Below are 15,031 nucleotides of genomic sequence, written 5' to 3'. Positions count from 1 at the left end.
GAACTGTGCAAAGTATGACATTTAAGAAAGAAAAAAATATATATAAAAAAGGTAATGCAAAATGCAGTTATTGTATGTAGCTTTGATAAGTCAAAAGTGCATGTGGGGCGGTGCCTAATGGTCATGAAAATAATGTCATAATGCTTTATAATGATTGTATTTATGCAAAATACAATCTTAAGGATTTTGGTGAAATGTGACCCAGACATGTTTTGATGAGATTCGGCCATTAGCAGGGACTGGAGTGAAGCAGTTTAGCTAAAATCTCTTTCTTTGGAACAAACTGGTCTCCAATGAGAGGAAACGTGCTCAAGTCTTTGAGGGGGTAAAAACTATTGTGAGCTTGAGAAGTTCTCACGATGCTTTGTAAAGACTCTTCTCTCGCTCGTTTGGCTACCTGCCTGGGTCACTTCAGGCTAACTCTCCGTGTCACCATGGGGCTTTTCTGCCTAAACGCTAAATGGTGAAAATAAGCATTTAGGAGCCGACTCGTCCACTGTGTTCTCACAGGCAGAATTAGCATATGAAACAAACACACTCGGAAACATTCCCGGGAAACGAGCGAGGGAATAAATGTCTTCATTTCAGGTCCCTGCTGCAATCCTGCACCCACGGAGGGATTCAGCCGTGTCTCTGCAGCATTCAGTGGAAGTGGTTTGTAGTGGGAGCTGTTTGCATAAATCGGATCTGAATGAGGACGTGCTCCGACTCGACGATTCCCGATTACATGCGAATCAGAAAGCCTCTATGTTATCTTCTGAAAACCAAAAGCGAATGTGAACAGCTCTCAGAGAATTATTATCACATCTAGAATGAAATCTACGGCGTGCCATTCAATAACAATCGTCTGTGGATTCATCACGCCTTTATGGAAAACGAAAGCTTCTTTTATTTGTTGATTTTTATTTATTTATTTTATTTTCTTCTCTTCTCTAATCTTTCCTTCTGGCCTCTCCACATCATGGGGTCTTGTCGATTGGGGAGGGTGCAGAAACATTACACCGATGTTTCAGAACTCGTCAGAAATGGGTATTATGCAGCAGCTGATAAGGCTGCGGTTTAATGGGGGTGAAATTCAACTAGTGCCAAAGGGCAGAATAAGAAGATAAGCAGAAGCTAATTACTCCACTCTTACAATAGCGTGGAGCTGCTGTTCATTTGGTGATGTTTATAATGCACAAAACTCGCCTCAGGACCACTAACTGAAACAAGAAATGCCAACAAATAGACTGCGGTGAAACTTTCCTGTACACCACCAATGTTTGATGATAACTCTGCTTATTATACAAAATATCCATTACAGGAACATCATGAAAACAATGAGATGCGCCTCTGAGGGCAATAGAGAATATTACCGAAACTATATAGTTATTATTATTATTAATTTTTGTAAAATATAACCAAAAAACGAGGGCTTATTGTCAGTTTTAAAACATTTGTTTTTTTATTTCTTTTTTCAGAAGGCTAATTGGGCATAAATACAAGTGAAACAACTTAAGATATTCATTGAGGGAAAAATGTGGAATGGAGCTTGATTTTCATCGACTGGGAATTTAACTGATTGTTTTTTTAAAGAAAGAAAGAAAGAAAGAAAGAAAGAAAGAAAGAAAGAAAGAGGAAAAAGAAAGAAAGAAAGAAAAAGGTATGAATGAACTCGGGTGGTTGGAGTTTTTTTTTGTGACTTTCTGGGTTCAGTGCAAGTTAATCTCAGAAGACAGCATTTGTGTCAAAATGCTGACAAATACACTTCAATTTGTGCTTTATGAACAAAAAAACACTTCTTGAAATGAATGGGGACAATTATTTTTGAGGTTTTAAAAGCAGAAATGTGAAGCTTATACTTGAGAGAATTTTGGTATGCTTTTGAAACCATCTTTTTTTTTTGCATAGATTTATCAAATCACTTGCATTCACATAGACTCTTGGTTATTTTGTAGAAGTGTTTGTTTTTGGTATCTTTGGTATGTTGCATACAGGCTAACAAAATTGATTTGCACATTTTATAACTGCATAATCACTTAAGTTAAATCTTATGCAGTATTTCGGCTGTAATGTTCTTGTCATTTATCTTGATGTGCACTTAATAACATTGAATGTGCATTTATATACTTCATAAATATTTATTTACACGTACTTTCAGATAACATTATTAATAAAATCACTTTTTTAATCATCTTTTGTTGTTTTAAATAGGTTTTGTTGTGTTGGCTACTAAAGCACATGTAAAGCACTTGATTGTACTTTTAACTGAAGTGTGTCTTTGTTATTACAAGTTAATGTTTTTAAACTTCATCATATCCAATGTGTAAATAAAAATAGCCTATTGAATATTCACATTTGAATAGAAATGATATTAAAGTATATTTAAGGTGATGATAAGAGTGTGTCCTCACATATTAATCGTATTTCAAGGACAATAAAAGTATGAAATGACATATAAGACTTCTTAAGTAAAACTAAAGCACTCTAAAGTTCAGCCAATTTCATTAAGTATAAATTGAAATTCTAATACATTATCATTTAATTGCAAAGAGCAATTGCAATTCAGTGTAATTAAAATGCAATTAAGTGCCTGAAACCATCATAAAAACATGCTGAAGTCTACTTCTTTTTCCTATGGGATTGTAGTGGTGACACAGTTTTAAAATTGGATATACACAGATTTACAAACATTTAATATTTTTTAAATTACCTTTAATCAGCTAGTGTTTTATTGATTTTTTTTTTTTTTTTGCAAGTGCACACAGTCGTCCTAGAACAGTAATTACAGGTGTAGAGAATCACATGAATTATATGAACATTATCCAGTAACGCCTGACATCTGTAGTTATTTAAATCTTTCTGCCAGATGTTGTGCTTGAAGTGTCTTGTTGTGTTTCTTTAATGTAAATGCCACTCTCATTCTGTTATATAATGCGATGGCATACACAACGAGACTCTTCACTGCTGCTGTCCCTCTGCATCCTCACTTTGGATACGTTTCTTGTGAGTAGTATTTCGACCGGCTGGAGTCAGCAGGACCTGACCTGCAGTGAAGCACGTCTTGCTGTCACCAGAAAGCTGAAGGTCGGCGGTGCTCTTGGCTCAGCTAAGACGATCCTTCCTGCTCCTGTTAAACACCCCCTCAGGGCTCTTTCTCTCACCCAGGACAGCTCAGCTTTCCCTCCTCTGGCCTATCACAACGCTCTTTCAGCTACCACTGGCACAATTAGTGCCTCATTACCCCCCACCAACCGCATCACCTTCTCCTGAGCTCACTGCTGTGTGTTACACTCCACATTAGGGGGGCGACCTGGGACCTAAGTGTAGGGAATGAGCTTTGCCGATTCAGTGGGAATGTGATAGCACCCTCACATGCTAATGCAGGAAGCAAAGGGACCCGCTCTTTCTTACTCTCTCCATCTCTCGCTCTAATTCACTTGAATTCAGTGTATAATTTGCAGTCTTGTGTAGTCAACATTTAAGCATTGTAATTATGCTTGTTGACTTATGCAGATTTAAAAAAAAAATATATACATTGTGTCCGCATTTTTATTCTATTGCTATAATGTTTATAATTTGTTTTTGTACACTTTTTTCAGGTATTTTTGGAAACCAACTGGAATAAACTAAGTTTGTGTTGAAGTGCTAAAAGAAAAAGAAAACTACTCAGACTAAAACTAAAATCACTAAAAGTAAAATGAAAGTTGTAAGTTAGAATATTAATCCTACAATTCATGGCCCACCACTAGAAGTCATGGATATACAGATATACAATGCGTATTGTTTAGACTTGTTTTGTCAATGAAAACCAGTGTTAATAATCATTGAAATGATGTATGTACTTAACCTCCGGTTGTTCCAGTGGGACTCTCACTGTTATTATACTATAGATTGCTACGAATAAAAGCAACTGCAAAATGATAGCTTGCTGTTTGCTTTTGTACTAAATATAATTCTGAACAATGTGATAATTACATATAGACAGCAGTACAAATTTGGAAAAAGTAATGATTTTAACCCACATACGTAATTTAGAGTTATTAATATGACTGTAATATATATTATTAAAACATAAAAATGTAATAGCAAGTAGTGCACATAATACGTTCACATCGTAAATGTAAATCTGGGCCTTATGATACAATTTTTTATTTTATTTTATTTTAGTTTATTTTATTTTAGTTTAGTTTAGTTTTTGTTTAGTGGATGGTAAAGGGAGGATAGGAGGGGATGATTTTCAAACAGATTTTTACACAGGAATAAATTACATTTTAAAAGATATTAAAATACAATAATTAATAGCTTTTACTGTATTTTTTAAATTAATAAATACCTTGGTGAACATTAAAGTATAACAGTATGGAAATCACTTCTGAACTATGAAAAAGGACCATCAAGATGAGGAGCGACCTTATTTCCCAAATGTTTTCTTTAATATTTGATGGCCTTTTTTTATCTCTGGTAAATATGCATCATAATGGAATTGCTGTTATTTAAAAAAGTTGAGGAAAGTTTTATCATGTCTCACAAACAACTGTTTTTATGGTCTTAAAATTAGATCAGCTTCTTTTGTAAACTAATAATGAGAGCAAGCACTGTTTTAATTATAAGTTGGTGGGTTTATGTTGCACACCGTGGCGTGGCGATGAAAAATCGGCCTCCTCCACCAGCTTCCTTCAGTGCAGCGTGGCTGGTTTAATTACCAGATGAAGTAGCTCATTCTACTCCTCATCCTCCCATCTCAGCTCTGTGGGATGCAGTGCCGTCTTCGCTGAATTTCCTTTCCTTCAACCACATGATAATTGACACCCCCTCTGCCTTCAAGCTGAGAGAGAAACCAGAGAGAGGGAAAAAGAGCACAGAAAAAAGTGGGGAAAGCTGGAGTGTCCCGCAGCCCAATCATGAGATCCGCGAGCAGAGCCTCTTTCTCTCCTCGCACAAACAAACACTTTCATGGTTCAAACCCGACGGCGACTCAAGATGCGATTTCTACGAGCAAACAGCCGGCGGGGCCCCTGGCGTGTCTTATCAGCTCAGAGCAGAGGGCCGCAGAGGCCCAGGCAATTTGAGTCCTTGATAGACACGGGCCTGGATTGCTGTGAGAAGATGGGGAGGAAGAGAATGAAGAGGGAAGGAGAGGAGCGAGAGGGCGAGTGTTTACTAGTAACCTTACTTGTTTTAAGTAAAGACAGAAATTTATAATGAAAAGGAAACTTTGTGTGTTGTTGTGCAGCAGTGTTTTTGAGGAGCTGATTTCTGAAGTCTGCTTTAAGAGTTATGAAAGAGAGATCCAGATAAAGTCACTAGACCGTGTGTTACTGTGATTTTACCATGGTTAATGGGAGTTGCTAGGAAGAGGAGTGCTTTAAACCAGTGTTATTTTAATATTATGTATTATTTTAGCACTTATTACTCCTTTGAATTTGCTTTATTTTTTTTTTCTTCTGAAATTTTAATTTTAATTTTAGTTTAAGTGATTTTTGTGACTTTTTATTTCAGTTAGTTGCAAAGTGGTTTACATTTTTATTTACTTTTATCCAAAGCGGCTTTCAAAAAAGGAAGAGAAGATTTTTTAAATCTAATATTTATATTTTATTTTATTTCAGATTTAAGTTAAAATTTAAATGATTTTTTTGTAAATGTCAAAGTTTTTACATTAACCAAATGTGCAGCTTTCTCTTCTGAAATATGAAACCATCAAGATGAGGAGTGTTTTCATCACTTTGGTACATTTCTCAGATCAGAATTGAAATTCTCAAAACTACCTGTTCAATTCTCACATCATCTAGTCATTTATACACATCATAAAACCAGTTTCTCATTCTTTGGATCAAGTTGCGATTGCTTTTGTACATTCATGCAATTGATTATGCACATTTATCTGCGGTTTCCTACATTATCAGTTGCTAATGTCATGTTGCTCAAAATGTATTATTCAGTTTTCTGTGCAATAGTCTTACCCCTCAAAACATAGTCTTTAGTTCATCGTATAAGTCATTAAATGCAAAATGGTTAATCTAGTCATAAACTGCCAAGCACACTTTTTATTTTTATTTTTTACAAATTATTATTAGACTTTTTGTCAATTTGGCATGAATTGTGCAAGTGAATATTTACTAATGAAGAGAATGTAGATGATAAACCAATGATAAACCATTTCTCTGAAATAGCTCAAAGGTTCATCTCATGAATCTTCAGTTGAAAAGCTTATACTTTAAAGACAAATTCTGAAAATTGACTTATTTCCATCTTTGTGCCCATATTTCTTTTTCCTTTTCTATATCACAATGGCATTGTAAAGTTTTTTTATTTTATTTTATTTTTTTATTCCTTGGGTAAGACCACTAGTAAAGGTGTAACAGGGAATTATATCCAGTCTCTTTCAATCAATATCCCACATACAGTAATGTGCAAATTTGTACTTTTGAAATGGATATATGGCATACATTAGCATATGGCATACTGTTCAATCCCATAACTTTCATCCAAAATGTTGCCATAGTTTACATCAGAACATCCCTCCAGAGTACACTGTTATATTGACAACATGACTAAACAATTTGACTGTCTTATCCATAAACTATGACACAAGGACTTGTCATTCGATGGCACTGACATGTTCATTGACACGGATATTTACTTTTGAGAGATGAACTAAGGATTTTGAGTAAGAGAGTGGCTTTTGCAGGTTATCCATGGTGTTTTGCTATTTGTACAAATTGTTTTGAGAAATGCACTTACTGTTTTGCAAATTGTGAGTTTGATTCGAGAAATGTACCAAAGCGACTGAGAAAAACTGTAACTCTTCAGAATGATATATATTACACATATAGACAGATAGATAGATAGATAGATAGATAGATAGAAAGATAGATAGACAGACAGACAGACAGACAGACAGACAGATAGATAGATAGATAGATAGATAGATAGATAGATAGATAGATAGATAGATAGATAGATAGATAGATAGATAGATAGATAGATAGATAGATAGAGACACAGACAGACAGATAGACAGATCTGTCACAGGAAAACAAAACTAGAGGTATTTCGTATTGCTTGGCGGGAAAGTAACATATCCTATAGAAAAGCATTAAAAACTGCTAGATCCGATTACTTTTCTTCTCTTTCAGAAGACAACAAACATAACTCCAGGTATTTATTCAATACAGTGGCTAAATTAACGAAAAATAAAGCCTCAACAAGTGTTGACATTTCCAAACACCACAGCAGTAATGACTTTATGAACTACTTTACTTTTAAAATCAATACTATTAGGAGATAAAATTGCAACCATTCAGCCGTCAGCTACAGGATCACATCAGACAGTGCACTGTAGACCCCCTGAGGAACAGTTCCACTCATTCTCTACTATAGGAGAGGAAGAATTGTATAAACCAACAACATGTATGTTAGACCCTATACCATCTAAGCCCCTAAAATAGGTGCTTCCAGAAGTCATAGATCATCTTCTGACTATTATTAATTCCTCATTGTCATTAGGATATGTCCCCAAAACCTTCAAACTGGCTGTTATTAAGCCTCTCAGAAAAAAACACAACTTGACCCCAAAGAACTAGTTATTTATAGACCAACCTCGAATCTTCCTTCTCTGTCCAAGATACTAGAAAAGGTGGTATCCTCACAATTATATTCCTTCTTAGAGAAAAAATGTTATATGTGAGGATTTTCAGTCAGGATTTAGACCGTATCATGGTACTGAGACTGCTCTCCTTAGAGTTACAAATGACCTGCTCTTATCATCTGATCGTGGGTGTATCTCTCTATTCGTTTTATTGGATCTTAGTGCTACGTTTGACACAATTGACCACAAAATTCTTTTGCATAGACTTGAACACTTTGTTGGCATTAATGGAAGTGCATTAGCATGATTTAAATCGTACTTATATGACCGCCATCAGTTCGTAGCAGAGAATGAAGATGTATCATACAGATCACAAGTGCAGTATGGAGTACCTCAAGGCTCAGTACTAGGGCCGCTACTCTTCACGCTTTATATGTTACCCTTGGGAGATATCATCAGGAAACATGGTGTTAGCTTTCATTGTTATGCTGATGATACTCAGCTCTATATTTCTTCGTGGCCTGGTGAAACACACCAATTTGAAAAACTAATGAAATGCATAGTCGATATAAAAATCTGGATGACGAGTAATTTCTTACTGCTAAATTCTGAAAAAAAACAGAGGTGTTAATTAAAGGACCTAAAAACTCTGCTTGTAATAACCTAGAACATTGTCTAAGACTTGATGGTTGCTCTCTCAATTCTTTGTAATCAGTTAGGAACCTAAGTGTGCTATTTGATAGCAATCTTTCATTAGAAAGCCACGTTACTAGCATTTGTAAAACTGCATTTTTCCATCTCAAAAAATATCTAAATTACGGCCTATGCTCTCAATGTCAAATGCAGAAATGTTAATTCATGCATTTATGACCTCAAGGTTAGATTATTATAAAGCTTTATTGGGTGGTTGTTCTGCACGCTTAGTAAACAAACTACAGCTAGTCCAAAATGCAGCAGCAAGAGTTCTTACTAGATCCAGGAAGTATGACCATATTAGCACAGTCCTGTCAACACTGCACTGGCTCCCTATCAGACATCGTATCGATTTTAAAATATTGCTTATTACTTATAAAGCCCTGAATGGTTTAGCACCTCAGTATTTGAAAGAGCTCCTTTTACATTATAATCCTCTACGTCCGCTACGTTCTCAAAACTCAGGCAATTTGATAATACCTAAAATATCAAAATCAACTGCGGGCGGCAGATCCTTTTCCTATTTATTTCCTATTTTCCTATCTAACATTGTTCGGGAGGCAGACACACTCTTGCAGTGTAAATCTAGATTAAAGACCCATCTCTTTAACCTGGCTTACACATAACATACTAATATGCTGTTAATATCCAAATCCGTTAAATGATTTTTAGGCTGCATTAATTAGTTAAACCGGAACCGGGAACACTTCCCGTAACACCCGATGTACTTGCTACATAATTAGAAGAATGGCATCTATGCTAATATTAGTCTGTTTCTCTCTTATTCCGAGGTCACCGTAGCCACCAGATCCAGTCTGTATCTAGATCAGAGGGTCACTGCAGTCGCCCGGATCCAGTACATATCCAGACATGATGGTGGATCAGCACCTAGAAAGGACCTCTACTGCCCTGAAAGACAGTGGAGACCAGGACAACTAGAGCCCCAGATACAGATCCCCTGTAAAGACCTTGTCTCAGAGGACCACCAGGACAAGACCACAGGAAACAGATGATTCTTCTGCACAATCTGACTTTGCTGCAGCCTGGAACTGAACTACTGGTTTCGTCTGGTCAGAGGAGAACTGGCCCCCCAACTGAGCCTGGTTTCTCCCAAGGTTTTTTTCTCCATTCTGTCACCGATGGAGTTTCGGTTCCTTGCCGCTGTCGCCTCTGGCTTGCTTAGTTGGGGTCACTTCATCTACAGCGATATCATTGACTTGATTGCAAATAAATGCACAGACACTATTTAACTGAACAGGGATGACATAACTGAATTCAATGATGAACTGCCTTTAACTATCATTTTGCATTATTGAGACACTGTTTTCCTAATGAATGTTGTTCAGTTGCTTTGACACAATGTATTTTGTTTAAAGCGCTATATAAATAAAGGTAAAAAAATAGATAGACAGACAGACAGATAGATAGATAGATAGACTGATAGATAGACAGATATATCGATAGATAGATAAATAGAGACACAGACAGACAGACAGATAGATAGAAAGACAGACAGATAGATAGATAGATAGATAGATAGAGACACAGACAGACAGATAGATAGAAAGACAGATAGATAGATAGATAGATAGATAGATAGATAGATAGATAGATAGATAGATAGATTCTTTTCCAGATTATATTTTACCATTTTGCTTTAGCACTATGACAATATAGACTTATTATGTAATTCTCACACGGTATAAATGTTTTTTTTTTTTTTTTGCATAAACATATACAGCTGCCTTTAGGAATTTTAACCAGGAGATCATTAGATTTGATGGGGCTTTCATTTAAAAACCCTGCTCGGTACAACATGACAGCCTTTACGGCCTTATTAGAAAATGTTTACCACAACAATATGATAAAAGACACCAATAATCATAAAATTATTATATTTTTTTCAGCAATAATCAAAATAAACAATTCTTCCACTTACTGGAACACTAGATTCTGATTGGTCGGTCACATCAGTGGAGGACTTTGTTATAATGACTTGCTTTTTTATGCATTTCATCTAATTACAGTTTACAAATGGAATTAAAAGCACTAAAAGGCATTAGCATAATGTGATTTCTATAGCTATATGTTGCAGTTCCAGCTCATTTAATCAGTAAAAGTGCTCATTTGGCAATACTGACCATGGTATAACCCAATAATGTGGTAGTGTATTCTGTTGTGGTGCTATTGATGTTGTATTGATTTTCCTGGTCAAGGTCATGAGCAAAGAGAAACATCTCTTCTTCTGAGTACACTTCACTGATTGATCGTCTATTAGGGAAGAGCATTAAATATCCCCTGCATTATGTAGCTCTGAAGCTAATGACAAAGGCAGCTAGCACATGACTTATTAAGGCCAATATGAAATAGAGCTCCACCAATTGTGAAAGTGCTTTCTTGGCACAGATGCACAGCACACGAATCTCCAGCCACAGAAACTTCACCAAGAACCTTGTTTAGTAACATCAGCAAATAACTACGATGATAAATCGCTGCTGGTTAATGATATGCAATATTACTTTCTTATGATAAAACACCCTGATGTGCCATTGGCTTCTAATGAGCAAAACTCACAATTATTCTTACGAAACTGACAGGAAAGACCTCTTTTCATCTATTCAGAATACAAAGACAAGGCTTTTAATATTGTTTATTACATACATATAAAATAAGATAGAAAAATACATTATAAACTTGTAACAATGGCTGTTAAAACAGACATGTCTTTTCATAGGCAATACTTGGGCAGGGAACACACACATTTGGGGGTGAAAGACGGCATGTCATACACACACATATCCACATGATAAAGGACATTCACACGATCAAACTTGATTCTTAAAGCTGAAGTGTGTAATTCATTTTTTTTGTTCAAATCTTTTTAATCCCAGTTTAATGTACAGAGATGACTACTGACTTCTCTCAAAACACGGGTGGATATGTTGTCATTTGTTTTAACCAATGGTGCGAATCAGGAGGCGGGACTTGTTGGACTGACCAATGGCAGGTGGGGAAATCGTCTAGAAGACATGCTCTTTCGCTGATCTTTTTTGGTGTCAGATATTACACACTTCACCTTTAAACTTAAAAACTCAATCGCAAAACCAGGACAAATCCGACTAATATATTTTTAATTTCTATTGAGTGTGAGACATCATGCTTTATCAGTTACTGTACTCACCTCTCATATTTAAGTTTTTTTTATTTATTATTTAAATGTCTGTATTCTTACTAATCATAATCTGCTTTTAATATTAAGATGATTCACATTTCGTATTCCAAAGCGTTTTCAAACACATCACGCCTTGATATACCTTCTTTGATATTATACTTTGATGGCACTGTAGAATCATAAGTAGAAACGAGAGCAAACGCAGACACAACAGGAAGACATGTTTGATGTCACAGAGACTCCCCTCAAGACGTCAGAGGCCATTCTGTTGCATAGTAAAGAAAGAGTTTGGAGGGGGACGCATATTACAATGATACGGTGCAGGCCAGCGCAGGCAGTACACACAGCTTATTCACCATCAGCGCCTACATTCTGATTCATATCCACAAAACACCACTTTTAATCAGGAATTGAAAAACATTTCAATTGAGAAGTAAAATCATGTGTTACAAATGTCTTGCCAGATAATATCTCGATTAAAAGTGTGTTGATTTCATCCCACTGGCATTTTTTTATTTATATAATTATATTATATTTTATTATGTGTTTCATGCTTAAAACAAGAAACATAAACGTAATTCAAGATATATATATGTTTTTCTCAAAACCAGATAATTATATCATTATATAATAAATAGGATTTAAAAATGAGCATTTTTAAATATCTGTTAATTTAATTTAAATATATTTTAAAATGTAACTTATTTCTGTGATGCAAAGCTGAATTTCCAGGGTCACGTGATTCTTCAGAAATCATTCTTATATGCTGATTTGCTGCTCAAGAAAACATTTATCATTGTTATCAAGTGTTGAAAACAGCTGTCCTGCTTCATACTCATGTGGAAATATTTTTTAAGATTCTGCGATGAATAGAAATTTAAAAAGAACAGCATTTATTTGAAATAGAAATCTTGCCCAAAACATTTGAATTGGTAGCGTTTACAATATTAAGCAGCGCAACGTTTTCAACATTGACATATATTGCATTTTAAAATATATTAAAACAGACAAACTCCGTTGAGGACAACAAGCCCAGATTGTTCATCATTAACTATTAGAACCGAATGGACAGGCCAATTCGTAAAATTACTATTTAATTGTATTTTTTTTTCTTGGTGAGCAGAAGAGATTTCTTTCAAAGACATTAAGACAATCTTAAACTTTTGACCAACTGGTGTTTGAGTTGAAGTGTATATTCTCCGAAAACTCCTTATCATACACAAACTTCTTATTTGTGTGCGCGTGTGTACATACATTATATAAGATATTTATATATTTTTCACTGCAAAACAAGACAAACATACAGATTTTTTTGGCATTGAATACTGCATATCCTATATACCATCAGGAACACCATTCTGATTTTACAATGTGCTAAACATCAACATAAACATAAAGTGCAAATTAATTGAAGTACTATGAGCAAAATACCCACAATTCTGAAGGATGACTCAAGACTGAAGGCAAAAAATAGACCTTGACTCTCTGTGTCGGTTTGACAGTGATCATGTGGTGTGAAAAGCCTTGATTTGATCGCTGTGTAATACTGGGATGGAGCGTTGGAAGGCAGATTTAGGCTGGTGATACGTCACTTATGTGGTTCCTGAAAGGGGAAGCTGTGTGTACTGACCTGGACTACATTTCCCAAATCCACTGAAAGCCTGTGCAGATCTACGCAGACTTATGATGCTTTTGGGAAATGTAGTCCTGGTCTGCTCATTCGCCACTCATGATGACATTCATATTGAACGTGAGAACTATGAAAAGGCAAAGGCACTTGAACGATATTTCCCTCTCAACCCCATCGGTTCAACGAAAGGGTTTGTTTTGGTCATCCACGTCTACATCCAATTACAGAAAACTGGATTGTTTTTACTTCATAAAGGGTTCGGTATTGTGTTTGTTTTTTTTGTTCTTTCAGTTTTCTTCACAATATTCAACATAAAATAGCGAGTTGTAAAAATATACGTTCTCTGGAGGATAATAAAAATGTTGCTCCTGTACATGTTTTCTTTCATCACTCTTTTGACATTTATCTACAAATTTCATACATTTGTACAGCAGATAGGCAAGCATGGCTTATACATCCCCAGAGAGGCTTGTTCACCGAAAAGTGTCGGATTGTTCCGGAAGGGAAATACTCTTCTTTTTAATGTGTTTTCAGCTGAAATGCTTCTCCAATGGCCCGTCGTGACACGTGACGAGCCGCGGTCGTAGTTCACCTGGTAGAGGTGCATCATCCACACCGTCATGCATTACATTCAGACTCATTACCGTAACATCAGGTTTCCTCTAGTGACAGGATGGGGTGCGATGAAGGGCAGTCGGTTTCCTCAACAGTGTCGCCGTTGAGCTGGAGGCCTTCGCACAGCAACTTGGGAGGTCTGGCTTTGATTTAGAGGGTGCAGGGCAAATCTTTATTGCTTATTGCTTACAAAGAGTGCAGATCTACAGCGGCAGGAATGTCTGGGCATCTGCCGCCCGCGTCCAACGAGTGAGGCTTAGGGAAGCTGTTTATCCATTGCCTGTGAGCTCTTAGATACTCTTTTTGTCATTCATTCATTCATTTTAGGGCAGAGGTGTGATCTGCAGGCAGGTAATGGGCAGGTCGTCATTGGATGGAGAGGTCAGAAGGTCAGGGGTTAGTTGCCAGTGGTGGCTGAGTGGGTTAGAGAGACAAACGAACAGAAAAAAGGGGAGGGAAACAAGGAAAGGAAGAAAGGAACAAAAGATAGAGGAGATTAGTTTCAGCTAGTGAAAGCAGGATGACAATATGAAAAGTATTTATAAACCGATCACAAGTAGGCTCTTGATTCAGTCGAGTCTCCCCACAGCACAGCTTGTATATCTCAGCAACGTTGAGCTAAGACGTAAACCGGTTGAAGTGGATGATACAGGCAGGAAAATACTTTACGCAAGGTAAAACACCCTTTACAGGAGTTAAATGTTTTACTTTTCAAATATGTTTTAATTCAGATCGCTATGCTGAATTGAATTGTAATATAGAGTATATTCACAATTTTTTATATTTAACCCAACTTAATATTTTATATTGAATGTGAATTTGTTTATATTTGTTTATGTTTATTTATAATTAAGCTTTTTGTAGGTTTCCCCGAAACTAATGGTGGTGTTCGTAAACGGATTTATTGCACAAATTTATATATATAACTTTATTTGCATACATACAGTACACTAATGTGACGTTATATATACATAAGCAAATCAGGTTTTTTTATATAGTAACTATATTGTCGATCAGCTATTAATATAAAGTTAGATGTGAGTATGTCACATACTATAGTATACTCATGTGGGGTGATATATTCTATAAAGCAAATCTCAATTGCTTTATTGCTTGTAATGTCGCAAAATGTAAATGACATTATCGTCCAACTCTAATATGCTCAATGCGAACATTAAGATGTGAAGAGTTTCTAAACATTAACATCATGATTATCTGTAAAACTGGTCTGAAACAACGTGTATCGTGACAAAAACTTTACAAATAATTTTGCCTTGAATTGAAAGTCTGACTTGAAGGTTTTTGAGGGCGGGAGTAACTGTTTGTCTGACCAATTGAAAACAGGGGGAGT

The 15,031-nt window shown here is 35.9% G+C and overlaps 1 protein-coding gene across 2 annotated transcripts in view; it reads right to left on the bottom strand.

Annotated features, from left to right (window-relative positions):
• Window positions 1–10,880: 10,880 nt before the first annotated feature.
• The window catches only part of LOC127969884 (protein quaking), a 100,336-nt gene continuing 96,185 nt past the window's right edge, over window positions 10,881–15,031 (bottom strand). For both annotated transcript variants that reach the window (XR_008156387.1, XM_052572014.1), the window contains exon 8: window positions 10,881–14,094. Coding sequence is in view for 1 of the 2 variants with exons in the window: in XM_052572014.1 (XP_052427974.1) it covers window positions 14,078–14,094 (17 nt within the window). In the remaining variant the exon portion in view is untranslated. The remainder of the gene's footprint in view (window positions 14,095–15,031) is intronic.

This window comes from Carassius gibelio, chromosome B13 (assembly GCF_023724105.1).
Source record: "Carassius gibelio isolate Cgi1373 ecotype wild population from Czech Republic chromosome B13, carGib1.2-hapl.c, whole genome shotgun sequence".
NCBI classification, from domain to species: Eukaryota; Metazoa; Chordata; class Actinopteri; order Cypriniformes; family Cyprinidae; genus Carassius; species Carassius gibelio.
The sequence above is the reverse complement of the archived record's forward strand: the minus strand, read 5'-3'. Positions and strand labels throughout refer to the sequence as shown.